This window comes from Aspergillus pseudoviridinutans (genome assembly GCF_018340605.1).
Source record: "Aspergillus pseudoviridinutans IFM 55266 DNA, scaffold_6, whole genome shotgun sequence".
Classification (NCBI taxonomy): Eukaryota; Fungi; Ascomycota; class Eurotiomycetes; order Eurotiales; family Aspergillaceae; genus Aspergillus; species Aspergillus pseudoviridinutans.
Genome location: NW_025091286.1, coordinates 816,476 through 830,263, shown reverse-complemented (window position 1 = coordinate 830,263; position 13,788 = coordinate 816,476). Strand labels below are relative to the sequence as shown.

The window sequence follows — 13,788 nt, the reverse complement described above, 5'->3', positions numbered from 1 at the left end:
CAATCCTTGATACCTTTCCTAAATGAGGCATATATTGATTGGCACTGAGGAGCCGACTATCATAAGCTGTAACACGCTACCGAGCAAGGTCACTTGCTTCCATGAACGTATGGTTGTGAATCTACTGTGCACGAAAGTTAGGTGAGGGGTACAGAAAAGTCGTCCGCAAATGGGTGTGACGGATCTTTAGCAAAATACTATTCCTAGAACAATTAATCATCGATATCACAACTTAATCCGAGTTAATTGTCCTTCAAGTATCTATATTTATCGCTCTTGCGATACTCATCAGTTGATTTAGTGGCAGAAAATGTGATTAAATCTAGGGATCCTGCCTTAGCGCCTTCTGTCATCAGTAATCACAGCAGTAGCGTCATCCCTCCCAGCCTGTCATCGTTCATTTCTTCCCTTCCTCAAGTGCCTTGACCTTGGCTCCCAACCAACCAAAGGGTGTAGTCCGGGATGGGCGCTTCCTCGACCACTGGTGCCCTTTAATCTCCTGCAAAGCAGCGAATGAGAGTCCACGATGCCATCAATCCCTCATATTCCGGGGCTCCCCTCTTCATGCAGCTGCAGGCCGAAATCGTCACATTCCTTCTGCGAAGGTATCCACTCCGATGGCCGTTATACAGTCACTGATACATCCATTCGTTCTCTTCTCTCTGCTGGTGGCTTGTTCTTTTTTTGTCTCATCGCCAGAAGAGGTTCGGACTGCCGCCAGTATACTTACATATACTTGTCAACCGCCCCCCTCCTGCCTCGAGTCTCACCATCTGTATCCAACCTAATTTTACCACAATTCCGGAGTCAAGGGCGCTTATTCTCTAGCAACTCTGTGTCCTTTCTCCGATCCCTCCCTGCTCCTACTAATACTTTGGATTTCCTCGTCTACCAAAGTGGCCATTCTCTCCTCTCCTCAGCAATACCAGCTGTTGAGTTGAATCGAAGACGATAGTTGGCTGGCCCACAGAGCCCTTAGCTCTTCCGTCTTCTGGCACTCAAAATGGTATGCCTTCATTGACTTCTTGGAAGGTATAAGAGATCATTGGCTAATTGTACTCATAGGCCACACAAACGGCGACTCAAGCAACTCTTCAGTTGCTTCAAACTCGTGAAAAACTTCTACATACCCAATCGCCATACCCCCGGCCTCTTTCAGACACAACTGAGATTCTGGACACGGATTTTGAGTCCGACTCCTACGAGGACTACTCCTTTGGTCCAGGACACCGAAGCTCTGGATCTGTGAGTATTTCACAATGAGCCAGTTGCCGGTGGTAAAATTGACTAATGCGATTGATCAGCTTACTGGCAGTGTAACGACAGCCTCCACCCCAGATGACATCAAGACCCCCGACTCCACAGGTCTTACAGGCTTCCATTTTCACATCGATGAGAACCCGGTGGCTGGTCCTGTAGGACCACATCTTTTCAGACTTTCGGCCGATTCCACCCCCTCGAAAGAGCAGTCTGTGGAAGTCGAGCTGATTGTGGAAGATGCCCCGCTCAGTGCCACGACTCCTCTCTACAGCTCCGCCTCCAAGCTGGAACCTGAGAGACGAGACACCCCTGTCCCACTGAACCCTATGAAGCAGACGAAAAGTGAAACGCGGCCTGAGACGGTAACGTCGAACGACCGCACTTCGGAGCCTTCAAACACCAATGTCGCAAGCTGGTCGCCTCAAGATGTCGTCATGTGGATGCTTCAGCTGGGTTTCGAGGACAGTATCGTTGAAAAGTTCTTCATCAACGACATATCTGGTGCTATCCTTCTCGAGCTTCAGGCCGACGACCTCAAGGAACTTGATATCCAGTCTTTCGGGAAGCGGCACCGCCTGATGACCTCCATCCGACAGCTCAAAAACAGTGCATCGCTTTCTGTCAATGACGTTCAGGCCGCATGGGATCCTTCATCTCGTGAGGACACCTCGACACCTCAAACAACTGCCGCGGACGTTGGTACCAATTGTTGTACAAGCCCCATCACTGACGAAGAGCGCCCGGGTTCCAGAAACAAGCAGCACAAGCAGCGTCGTCGCCACAAGCGCCGGCAAGGATCCGATATTGTGCCCGAGGACTCAGTCTCCATTGTCGCAATTGAGCAACTGTTGCCGCGAATGCACACCTGTTCTAAGGGAGAGAACTGTCGCAAATGGCAGAAGCAACAGGCCAAATTGGCTCGCTTAGCCAAGGGGCTCCCAATCGACTCCATCGGCGGCTCTGTAATTGTCACCGGCGATCCAGGCAATGCTGCTACTGCACAGGCCATAGCGAAGACCCCCAAGTCAGATGTGACCCCCTCTGTTATTGCGTCGTCCGATGTTCTGGGGCCCAACCAGGCCCCCGAATTTCAGCTCTCCAAGGAGAAGCTCAGTGACGTGCGACCCAGAGATCCCCAGGAGAATGTGCGCAACTTCTTGAATTTCCAACGCTTGAGCAGACTTCAGCCAGTGAATGATCCTGCCACTCCACCCAGGGAGTTCTTCCCCTCTCCCGAGTCGGATTCGCCTAATTCCGCGAAGGCGAATGCCAGTCTCGCCGAGAATCTTCGTCATCTTCCTAAGCTTCGGATTCCCAGCACCCACAACTCATTGGCAAGCTTGACTATGTCCCCAAATTACTCGGCCCAGCGTACCATCACTCCATCCGTTCTGCGCAAAAAGCAGCTCTTTGGTCTACCCAACCCTCAAACGTCGCCCAACCCATATTCCTCTATAGCTTCTCCCTCTGACTACTATCGGCAAGATCCTCATTACGGACAAACTACACCATTTTCCGAGATGGATGTCCCTGTTACGGCTATCCCATTGGGTCCAGTTGCTCGGAACTGCTCACAGTCAGTTCCGCCGAATATGCGCTTTGGCAATCAAGGTTATGACATGCCCGATCCGATTTCACGGCCGGCATCCACCAAGGGAGAGAATCATCGCAGACAGCCTTCTCACCAGAACAATACCGCACTTTGTCCTCTGGACGAAGTCGAGGCTCTCGGGCCTATTGATACTCCTGAAGATCTTGATCGAACCCCCCGAGCTGCCCACTGCAAGACTCCCTTTAGCCCTGGTGGTCACCACGCCAATGGTATCATTCACAGTGGTTGGATGAAAAAGCGCAAGACGACCCGCCTCCTGCGTCACGAGTGGGAGGATCACCATTTCACCTTGAGGGGTACTCAGCTAGCTATGTACTCAGACGAGGACGCTTCTCGACGTGACTCGAAGGCTCTTGAATATATTGATGTGGATGACTATGCCGTTGCGTGTTCATCTCTTGCGTCCAGTTCCAAGTTGACCGCCGCTTTCAAGAAGACAGTCTTGAAGCGCAAGGATAACACCCAAGGCGAAACCGCCTTTGCTTTCTCTCTGATCCCTTCTCCTAATGGGAGCAACGATCGCAAGAACATCTTTACTCAGGGTTCCAAGGCGCATCACTTTGCCGTGAAGACCCGAGATGAGCGTATTGACTGGATGAGAGAGCTGATGCTCGCCAAAGCACTGCGACGAGGTCGCGAAAGTGGAGCTACCGTTAATCTGAACGGTAATCCCCTTTAAATGTATGACTACCACAGTCTCTATGAATGTTCTTCCTTTTCCTATATGTTTGAATATACCCCCTGAGTTGTTCTTTCACACCCTGTTCTCCCCTCGAGGGGTGTCTCTTTTTCCAAATTCATTTTTCACGCAAAGATTACGACTTGACGAATCTGCTTGACGAACTGGTGGCATTTCTGTGTTCTTTATTTCGCACATCAAGCGTTATTTCCTTTGTCTACACATCGGACAGACAATTCGCTAGAAGGGATACATTTCAGTCAGCTAAGGGCTCACGCTCAGCTTGATGTATTGGCCATACATAATGTTGTTGGCAGTCTGAGCTGGTTCTCATACTGCTTAACATGGAATTTTTCTGCAATGGATACCTATATAGGTTTGGATGAGAAAAATTCTAACTGTGAATATGCAAACCACCAACTCTTTTCCCAACAAAATCTACCCCGTACGCTGTGGGCTAAACTAGAGCCTGAGAAAATATCCTAGCTTTAGCAAACCGATATGAAGAGACCGAATTCTATGGTAGAGACGATCCAGTACTTTAGATAGCTAACCAGCGCAACACCCAACACTTCCGGGCTTCAGCAATCAACGACTGGCTTGTCTTCAAACCGAGTGTGATCATGCTGCAGGCTCCTGTCACTAAGTTATACACGAACTCTGCGGCTATTGGCTGCGTGGAAGAGTGTCCGTCCCAGCTCGGCGCTTAACAGCTGGCGGAGAGTGGAGGGCTTAAACAGCGAGCGTTGATCGTAACTACGCCGCAGGGGAAGTCGAGCGGTTCCCCGCTTCTACAATGGGATGATTCTCGATTAGGTCTCAAATCTTGGATTGGTCGCTAGTGTAGAGGTTGTTAGCTTTGGTTTTGCTGGAGCTCCAAGGTGTGTTGTAGGAATAAGGTAGATACTATTTGAATTTAAACGAGATGTTGGTGCTATCGCAAGTACTGTAAGACTGGACCGAGAAAGTTGGACACTGGCTCTTCATTACCTGGTGCAGAGAGATCATTAGAGAAGAAATTATTATTATGGGTTAAGGCACAGCTTCTAAGAGCAAGGTCTCTATTCCCGAAAATATCAGTGCAGCCTGTACAGCCAATAGACGCAGCTTTGTGTGTGATCAGCCACCAGTATGTACAGTCGGCGGCTGGGGAGAGGAGGGGAACCAGCTGTTATAAGTCAGAACAGCTAACAAAGTTGATAACCATGGACACTAACTGGCCCTTATCATAGTCAAGATCTTAATTGTGCTAATATAATCTAGAAAAAATTAAGACTAATTGGCCATAAGCCCATTTGGTCTCATTTCAATTCTGAGGAGGGAAGAGCTCACTTGACATCAACCACAACTGACCGAAAAACAACCACCACCCACGACCTCATCGTCTCCAACTTGTGCTGCACATTCACTTCATTGTATCAATGTCATTACACTCAAGAATATTGCGCCGATAGAGAAGACGAGGAGATGGACAAGAGCAATGTCGAGCGAAACACGGGAACCGAAACGGTGACCGTCCACTCTGTCCGCGAAGGGCTCGCCCAGATCACCCAATCCACACGCATCGTCATCCGCTGTCTCAGCAGCGGCAGAGACACCCATGAATCGTCGCAAAAGACTCTCTCAGTGATGGTTGATATCCTAGATCTTCTATACCGGGTTAAAGACCAGATCAGCTGGGGCGAGGAGAAATGGTTCGTGCATCCTGCGCGACTCAGTGCAATCACCGAGCTGCTCGAGTGGTTCAGTTCCACGCTCAAGGCCGTCGAGCTTTATTTTCAGCCGGGGGGTGTGAGCGTATATTATTTCCGAAAGTATTTACTTGGTGGCACGTTCCTGCCGCGTCTGGAGCAATACAAAATTCTATTGTTGCTGTCTATGCAGCCTGATTCGTGGTTGGTTTGGTCCTTGATGCTAATGTGAGGCGGTCGTGGGCTAACCAGATCGATTTATGTGATAGTGAGCGAACTTCTCTAGAAAGGGAGATCAGAGATAATCTTAGGATGTGCCGGGATGTAGATTCTGGTATGTCGTCAGTTACTCCTTTCTGTGAGAGACTGATGTTGACTCGTTCTAGGACCTAAAGTTGATCTACAGTTTGAAGAAGATGCCCTTGGTATGACAAGTCGATTATCCTCGGAGCATTTCATCACTCTCGCAGATTTATGCAATCGACGGCTTCAGGGGACTTGCCGGTGGATCTTCGATAACCCTCAATACAAACAATGGCTGCTTGGCGCTTTCCGGACATTGTACTGTGTTGGTCCTCGTAAGTGGTTCTCCCCATGCCACGTCTGCTCTTCGATGCTGATTGCTCGTGTTAGCCGGCGCTGGAAAGACCTTTATATCGTGAGTTTAGTCCACTGAGAATGATCCCGGGAGAAAAGGAAAGTATGCTAACGGTGATAGGTCTGCCATCATCGACACCCTACAGAGAACTTTTGCCTCTCCCGACGTTGCAACTGTGTTCATATTTTGTCAAGACGAGAAAGAGAAGGAACAAAGTTCCATGGGTCTGCTCCAAAACATCCTTGCGCAACTCGTCTATCGCAAACGCAGTCTTTCCTACGCAACGTCAGATCTCTATTACTCCGAGTCCGTGACCAAAGGGAGAGCATCGCCCAAAGCTTATCAGAATGCCATCCGCGCCGAAGTGAACCGATTCTCAAAAGTCTTCTTCATCGTTGATGGTCTGGATGGATTTTCGGATAAGGAGCGTATTCTAACAAGGCTTCAGAAGCTTCCCGACCAAGCTCAGCTCCTGGTTACCTTGCGGGAGGCTAACCAGATAGACAAAGATTCGGCATACGTGAGCATAGTGCCATCGCCGGACGATCTCCGACTCTATACACTTTCTCGAATACAAAACGATGCTGCACTTAAGAACCTCTGTAATGACGAGCCTGCTGGTGTTCAACTGCGACGAGACGTCGTCCGCTCAGTAATGGAAAAAAGTCGTGATATGTAAGTGGTCGATATGAGTGATTGATTGATTGAGCATAGCAATTCTTTTGGCTGATCATGGTATTCATGCAGTTTCCTCTTAGCAAAAATACATCTGGACCTACTCTCTCGCTATACCGATAAAAGTCTGCTTGAAAGAGCTCTTATGCACCTACCGGAGAGCTTGAGCGAGGCATATGGAGAGGCGATGAAACAGGTAGTGAGCCAGAATCCAACCGCCACTCGCCACGTATACTGGACATTGTATGCCTTGAGGCCACTTTCCGTTGCGGAACTCCAGACTGCCACGCAAGGCAACACTGCCAGTGCAGACAAGGACGAAACTGTCAGCTTTGAGCAGTCTTTGCAGACCCAAAGCGCGGGACTTCTTACCGTGGATGCCGTGACGGGCAGCGTTCGCTTCGTACATAAGACTGCAAAGGAATACTTGAATGGAACAGCGGCTCGAGTTTTCTTCCCATTCGCTCAGAGAGACATTGCGGAAGTCTGCCTGACGGCCATCATTCCGGATGAAGTTGTCGACGACTGCTACTATACCGGAGGGACGACACCTCGTAGCTCAAGTGGCGGCTTCCTTAGCTACGCTGCCACATACTGGGGCTATCATGCGCGAGAGGTAGCAGAGGATGAACAGGCAATCCAGGTCTTGATCAAGACATTCCTCAATAAGCTACTTTGGAGGCGGCCCCCTGTTATGGGCTTGATCAGGGACAAGAGGTTGCCGGCTGAGCTTGGCCTTGGAAAATACCCCGATGACTGGAGCGCGCTACATATCCTCGCCTTCTTTGGTATTTCCGGAAAATTTAAGCGCCTGTTGGTGCAAGGCGCTCATGTTGACGCCAACGACAACTCGCTAAGAATCACACCGCTCCATTGCGCGGCCTACCGAGGCAATGATGAAATGGTCGACTTTCTGCTTGATAATGGTGCCGAGGGGAATGCAGTCACCGGGGATGGTAGCACGGCGTTGCACCTAGCCACAGAATACGGGCAAAGAAAGGCAATGAAATTGTTGCTTTCACGCCATGTTAATTCACAAATAGCCAACAAACAAGGCGCAACTGGACTGCAGCTGGCCGTTGGGACCGCCACCGATGAAGCGACAGTTCCACTACTCGTCAAGAACAAGGTTGACGTGGACATACGGAATATTCGCACTGGAGACACGGCTCTCCATCTTGCTGTGGAATGGAGAAGGCCTCGAATCATTCTTTTTCTCCTTGATAGAGGCGCGACGATTGACATGACGAACGAAGATGGATTCACACCTCTACAGCTAGCCGCAAAGATGGACAATTGTGAAGCAATCGCGTTGCTCCTTCAGCGCGGGGCCCAGGTAGAAGCTCGGTGTCTCTCTGGGTTCACAGCATTACAGCTTGCAGCCCATGAAGGTCACTGGATCGCATTTGATCTATTGCTCATTGGCGGAGCAAACATCAACTCGTGGAATAAAAAAGGTGAAACCCTGCTTCATGAAGAAGCGAGAAAGTCCTCCAATGTGTCAACTGCCGCGAAACTACTCGCCCAAGGAGCAAACATCGAAGCTCGTACTTCACAAGGCTATACACCGCTCCAATGTGCTGCCATGTCCGGAAATCTCAATATGTTCAAGTTCCTGCTGGCAAAAGGAGCCAAGATCGACGTGGAGACTGCAAAAGGCGAGACTCTGTTGCACATCACTCCGCCCCTTGACCAAGACTGTCTCGAAATCCTCAGGATAGCTCTTGACCATGGTGTCGACGTGGGGGCGATCTCTAGTCAGGGCTGGATGCCGCTACACCAGGCAGTTTATGTAGGCACAGGCGTTTCCGACCTTGCCTTCGACAAGACGTCGGACTATATCAATCTTCTTGTGAGCCACGGAGCCGATATCAACTCGCGCTCTGTTTCAGCTTCCACCGAGACCGCTCTTCATCTGGCAGTCCTGGCCATCACTCCGAGCACGTCTCTCGTGTCGTTGCTCTTAAAGCTCGGCGCTGATATCAACGCCATGACTAACGAAGGGAAAACAGCACTCCACCTCGCCGCCGAACGCGGGCGAGAATCAATCTTCAGAGTCCTGCTAGACGCAGGCGCTGACACTTCCTTGGAGGCGCCAGATAGTGCGAAAGCGGTTAACGGACATGGCTCGGCGGCCGGCAACACCGCCCTGGACTTGGCACGCAAGAACCCCTTTGGTGTTCTTTGGTTTGACAAGCATGGTCACCTGCGTCCGGTACTCGAGGCCAAGCGACGAGACAGCGCCGACACCATCATAGAGGAGGATCTGAATGGTGAGTTTTCGGAGGATGAGACGGGAGAGTCGACGCTCGTTGGGAGCGACCAGCCGTATATCCTAGTTTAGCGCTTTTCCTCTTTTTTATTCTTTTCCCCCATGTATGACTTTGTGCTCTTTGGTTGTTCTCATTTAGCGAGCGTCAAGTGCATCCAAGCGGCGGTTGATCTGTTCGCTTGCGTCGATTATGATACCCATGTCATGCACGCATATATAGTTCATCGAGCCTGCATAAAGAATCGACGATAGCATATGCAAGGAACATTTTTGACATAAAGTTGCCTAAAGTACATAGTCCTCGTAGCGCATACGGCCTACGTTTCGTTCGTGTCCATTTGTTGTAGTGAATCTGCACATCTGGCAGAGGATAATCAGCACGGAAGTGTTTCAGTAAATGAAAAATAGCATGATAGATTGAAGAACAAAGCCCCACTGTAACGAATTGCACCTATAGCTCAGTGGTAGAGCGTTCCACTCGTATGGTGTACGACCTATGGAAAGGTCCGCGGTTCGATCCCGCGTCGGTGCATAATTTTTGTTTACTTTTTTATCACCCAGAATGATTACTATTTCGCTTTTATTTTTGTAAGGCGGATACTTCATCTTTTGACATGTATATCAATAACGATGTAGTATGTTTCAATATGCAAGAAATGCTCTATTATTATTGGAGATGCAATCTAGCTAGAGTAACCATTCGGAATAACAAACCCATAATCATCCCATCATTCTAATAACGATATAGGCCCATCCATCCCCATATGCGCAACACCTTACTAGCTCCTCGATTGGAGCAGACATTGGCACCGCCGCGCCGTGCAGAACCGGTTTCGCCAGGACAGGAGTCCTCCGGCTAGGAAAGAGGTTGGGAAGTAGCCAGTGCAACGCGGAGCCTATCGTTTGGACTTGCGAGGGGGGGCTATTTCGTAGATTGGTCGATTGACCTGTATTCGTTGTGGCTGATATACTAGGCGGCAGTGGAGATTGCACGATCTTAAGAGATGGGGAGCCCGAGTCCGGGGATAGGGGTAGGAAAAACCGGATCGGGACGTTGCGGAATGGTTGATTCGGCGGGGGGAGGAGGATATTCGAAATGCGTTGAAAGGAGGGGAGATCCACTACTTATCGTCAACATACTGAAGCGCAGATAGGGTATGATAAATGCTGTGAAATACCATCTTGCACGGCCTGCCATAATCCGGCCGAGTCCTCTTTGGAGAGAGTCATGATACCCTTTGCGGTACCGTTACGTAGAAAATCCGCCTCCTTGACGCTGTTGATGAACGCGTCGTGCATGACCATGCCGTCTGCGTCGAGTCGGACGAGCTCTTCGTCGGGCCAGTCGCTGAAATGCACCGTCAGCCGCCAGGGAAGCGTATCGCTCAGGCTGCTGGTGGGATGGTCTGTTTCATCAATCCTTGTTCCCTTGGACGCTGGGTCTGCGCCCGCGTAAAGGTCATACAGCAGTCCGACGGGGAGATGCCATTTCAGCGGGACTCCTTCAAAGGAGAACCAGCCCTCATGGGGTTGCGAGTTGGGTTCAATCAGTGATGGTGAGAAGAAGGCCCTTAACCTGGGCAGTAATGATGGGAGATACGAGATTCGCGGACAAGCGATCTAAACCTACGTTAGCTTCGTGCACATGATGTGGATTAGTGCTTGCCGAGGAGGTATCATTACAATATAGGGATCAGTCTGGTCATAGGTTCGACTCTCCGACGAAGCAAGCGTTATCTGCAACGGGAGCTTTCCATCCCATACAGCTCTTTGGATGCTGCTAAGAGAAGCTTGAGTTTCCATCCTTGACAAAGGATGTCCTCATCCGTCCTACGACAAGTCAGCATGAAGCCCTGATACATTTGAGAGCGCGCGGATGGTACCTAGTTTGTAATACCTGGAGATAGACAGACGCCGCTTTAGCGAAGACAATGTAGATCGATTTGGTCTACATATACTTCTACCATTGAAAGACGAAAGCACAACCCCGCAGCAAGAACAGAACCATTATTGACAGCGGTCGATGAGCTTGCAGTTTTCATAGCATTGTCATTCAATCAAGAGCTTGTCCCAAGGTAAAGATGAACCTGAAAAGTCCGGGACTTGTAGACATGATATGACTGCAAGAATGATGGCGATGATGTTGTTTGGCAGATAGTGAGGGATTACCTGAACGGGTATATCACGTGATTGAAGCCTGAGGCATCACAATTTTATTCATACGGCCAAGAGAGCGCATGTCTTGTATCCGTTCAAGTCTCTCAAGTTTGATCTTCAAAAATACCTGCATCACCGTGTGACGATTGCCAGGGAGTACGTTGGTCCCATACTCTCGTTTGGCGTCAACTCTTCGCAAAGCAGTTGTCGGATTTCAAGCACTTCGTTTCTGGTAACGTAACTCTATCAGACGCGGAGTGACTATAAGGCTGGTTGAATCATCAAATATCTACAATGGCTTCAGTTTGATTAATCTCGGAGGGTGAGATTGCCATACGAGCCTATAGCTAGAGCCGCAGAGCTCACATTTGTCAAAGGTGGCATTGACTAGGATTTATTGGATGAATATATATATTATATCTGCGGCTGACAAGTTCACCTGCCGAGATATCAGCTCAGCCTGATATAAGACACCATGGTGGCCTCGCAAGATGCATTGGCTTATCATGAGCCAGGGATTCAAACTATTCTGATCCTAAGTAGCTTTCTTCTTGCTCTCAACTGGGTGAACGCTCTACTTGATAAGCTGATCTACTGCGGGCTCATTGGGCAGCTTCTTATTGGGATGGCATGGGGAGTCCCCGGAGCCAATTGGATAGAACCAGGCGTTCAGAAAGCCATTCAGCAGCTGGGATATCTCGGGTTGCTTCTTTTGGTGTACGAGGGTAAGTTGACTGCAGAAGGATCGGCTGATGCCGTTATTTTGACGAGCTTGTTTCAACAGGTGGCCTTTCAACATCATTCTCCCAATTGAAATCAAACTTCGTTCTGTCCTCTGTGGTGGCGATCACCGGGGTAGGTGTGCCTATGGGTCTATCCTTCGTCCTGATGAGCCTGCTATCAGCGACTCCTCTTCAAGCATTTGCCGCTGGTGCGTCCCTCTGCTCAACCAGTATCGGAACGACATTCACCATCCTGTCTACGACGGGATTGGCAAAGACCCAGTTGGGTGTCGTCCTGGGCAGCGCAGCGATGATGGACGATGTCGCGGGCTTGGTGATGGTTCAAATCATCTCGAATCTGGGTGGCGCGAGTCAGGGATCGTCCTTCGACCCAGTGGTCGTGATCAGACCCATCCTTGTTGCCTTTGGGTTTGCTTTGGGGCTTCTTCTCATTTGTCGGTTTGTTGTTGCGGTGGTTGTGCGCAAACTTCAGGTGCACGAGATTCGGGTCCCTGCTTGCATGAGGTCACTGAATGTCGCATTCGTTGTCCACATGCTCTATCTCATTGGACTGGTCACCGGCGCACAGTACGCCGGTACATCGGGACTCTTCGCTGCATACTTGGCTGGGGCTACTATTTCTTGGCTTGATGAGATGTTGGCCACTCATGAAAAGCAGCCAGAGGCCGAAATTCCAGCCGATGACCAGCGCGAACATCGACCGGGGAGCATTGAAATGCAAACCGGACTGACTCGTGACAAAAATCATGCACAAAAAAGTCGCAGAGAAGCTGAATCTACCGAAGCGCCCGCACATACGGAAAGGACTATGCGTTTCGAGCGATCAACTGGAGAACTTGTTTTCGAAACTTTCTGCAAAGAGCCTCTGAAGCGGATTCTGAGCCCACTCTTCTTTGTAGGTTTCCATAATTTTCTACATCTATCTTCTCAAAGTTCCGTTCTGACTCGCCCTCCAGGCTTCGATAGGATTTTCCATCCCAATCACGAAAATGTTTGAAGGGAGGGTAGTCTGGCGAGGCGTAGTTTATACACTTCTCATGGCTTTTGGCAAGCTAGTGACCGGATTCTGGCTGATTCGGTTGACTTTACCGGGGTCGAAGCTGTTGAACAAGGCGAAGAAGGCTCTACTGGCGTTTGCCACTGTGAGCGCGGTCAAGTCATGCAAGACCCGATCTCAGCCGGACAGTGACTCCTCACATGCCCCAGCGCAAGGACAGACACAAAGGAGCGATGGACCAAAGAGGGAAGCAAACCAATCCTCTGAATCAAACTCGCGCAAGCAGGACTCTCAACTCCCGGCGGCAGCAGCGGGAACTGACTCGCCACAAGAAGAGCTTTGTCCTCCTGTGGCACAAATCAGCAGCCCACAGCTTCCTCCCAAGCCCCGCTCATTGTATCCGGCGTCGATTTTGGGTTTGGCTATGGTGGCGCGAGGCGAGATTGGCTACCTCATCGCATCGTTGGCTGAGGCGGATGGGATATTCACCCCTCATTCATCCTCATCTCCCGTAACCAGTAGCCAAGATGTAGACTCTGAGATCTATCTGGTGGTCATCTGGGCGATCACCCTCTGCACTTTCATTGGCCCCATTTGTGTCGGGTCTCTAGTGAAGAGGGTGAAAACCCTTCAGAGTCTTCGAACTCATTCTGGCGGCGAGGACCCTCTAGGCGCGTGGGACGTCTCTTGAGGATATCGCGTACTGCCCCGTGCAAGTAGACTCAATGGGGGCAAGGCCACAAAAAGCAAAAAGTAAATCGAAAAAAATGCCTTGTCAGGCAGCAACTCTTCGATAGAGAGAATGGCCATTTCGGCGCTAGGATTTGCGGCTCTTGGGACGTGACTTCAGCAAATCTCAGAGTACACTGATAGGGTGCGCATTTTCTAGCGTATCATTCCTCCAACCTATCTTGAAGAGGAAAGGAGTAACAGGATACGAGCCGAAAAAGGAGGTTGTGAAATGGCAGCAGAGAAGATAAGTCTACGCGGCCAATTTCCTTTGTGTAACACCAAGGCCATTGTCTTGTCTGCTCGATCTTCGAAATAGCGTATGGAACAAGTCCACACGACAAAAAATGCTTAGGATAAATCCATGCCATCAGT

At 49.9% G+C, this 13,788-nt stretch overlaps 4 protein-coding genes and 1 non-coding gene across 5 annotated transcripts; 4 read left to right on the top strand and 1 right to left on the bottom strand.

Annotated features, from left to right (window-relative positions):
* Positions 1-1,003: 1,003 nt before the first annotated feature.
* Asppvi_008739 (SAM and PH domain-containing protein) lies at positions 1,004-3,551 on the top strand (the record flags this gene model as incomplete). The annotated part of the gene is made up of 3 exons (XM_043304604.1): positions 1,004-1,006; positions 1,066-1,245; positions 1,305-3,551. The coding sequence occupies 3 exons, from the start codon at positions 1,004-1,006 to the stop codon at positions 3,549-3,551; spliced, it is 2,430 nt and encodes an 809-aa protein (XP_043160539.1).
* A 1,467-nt stretch (positions 3,552-5,018) lies between these two features.
* Asppvi_008738 (NACHT and Ankyrin domain protein) lies at positions 5,019-8,859 on the top strand (the record flags this gene model as incomplete). Its single annotated transcript, XM_043304603.1, has 6 exons — positions 5,019-5,446; positions 5,512-5,576; positions 5,629-5,820; positions 5,876-5,900; positions 5,961-6,515; positions 6,588-8,859. 6 exons carry the CDS (start codon positions 5,019-5,021, stop codon positions 8,857-8,859), a joined length of 3,537 nt encoding a protein of 1,178 aa, XP_043160538.1.
* Positions 8,860-9,234: 375 nt separating this feature from the next.
* Positions 9,235-9,319, top strand: Asppvi_008737. Its single transcript has one exon. It is a non-coding gene; the product is annotated as a tRNA-Thr (tRNA).
* Positions 9,320-9,507: 188 nt separating this feature from the next.
* Asppvi_008736 (autophagy protein 5) lies at positions 9,508-10,590 on the bottom strand (the record flags this gene model as incomplete). Its single annotated transcript, XM_043304602.1, has 3 exons — positions 9,508-9,908; positions 9,966-10,407; positions 10,471-10,590. 3 exons carry the CDS (start codon positions 10,588-10,590, stop codon positions 9,508-9,510), a joined length of 963 nt encoding a protein of 320 aa, XP_043160537.1.
* An 829-nt stretch (positions 10,591-11,419) lies between these two features.
* Asppvi_008735 (cation:proton antiporter) lies at positions 11,420-13,375 on the top strand (the record flags this gene model as incomplete). Its single annotated transcript, XM_043304601.1, has 3 exons — positions 11,420-11,669; positions 11,729-12,582; positions 12,644-13,375. 3 exons carry the CDS (start codon positions 11,420-11,422, stop codon positions 13,373-13,375), a joined length of 1,836 nt encoding a protein of 611 aa, XP_043160536.1.
* Between the last annotated feature and the right edge of the window lie 413 nt (positions 13,376-13,788).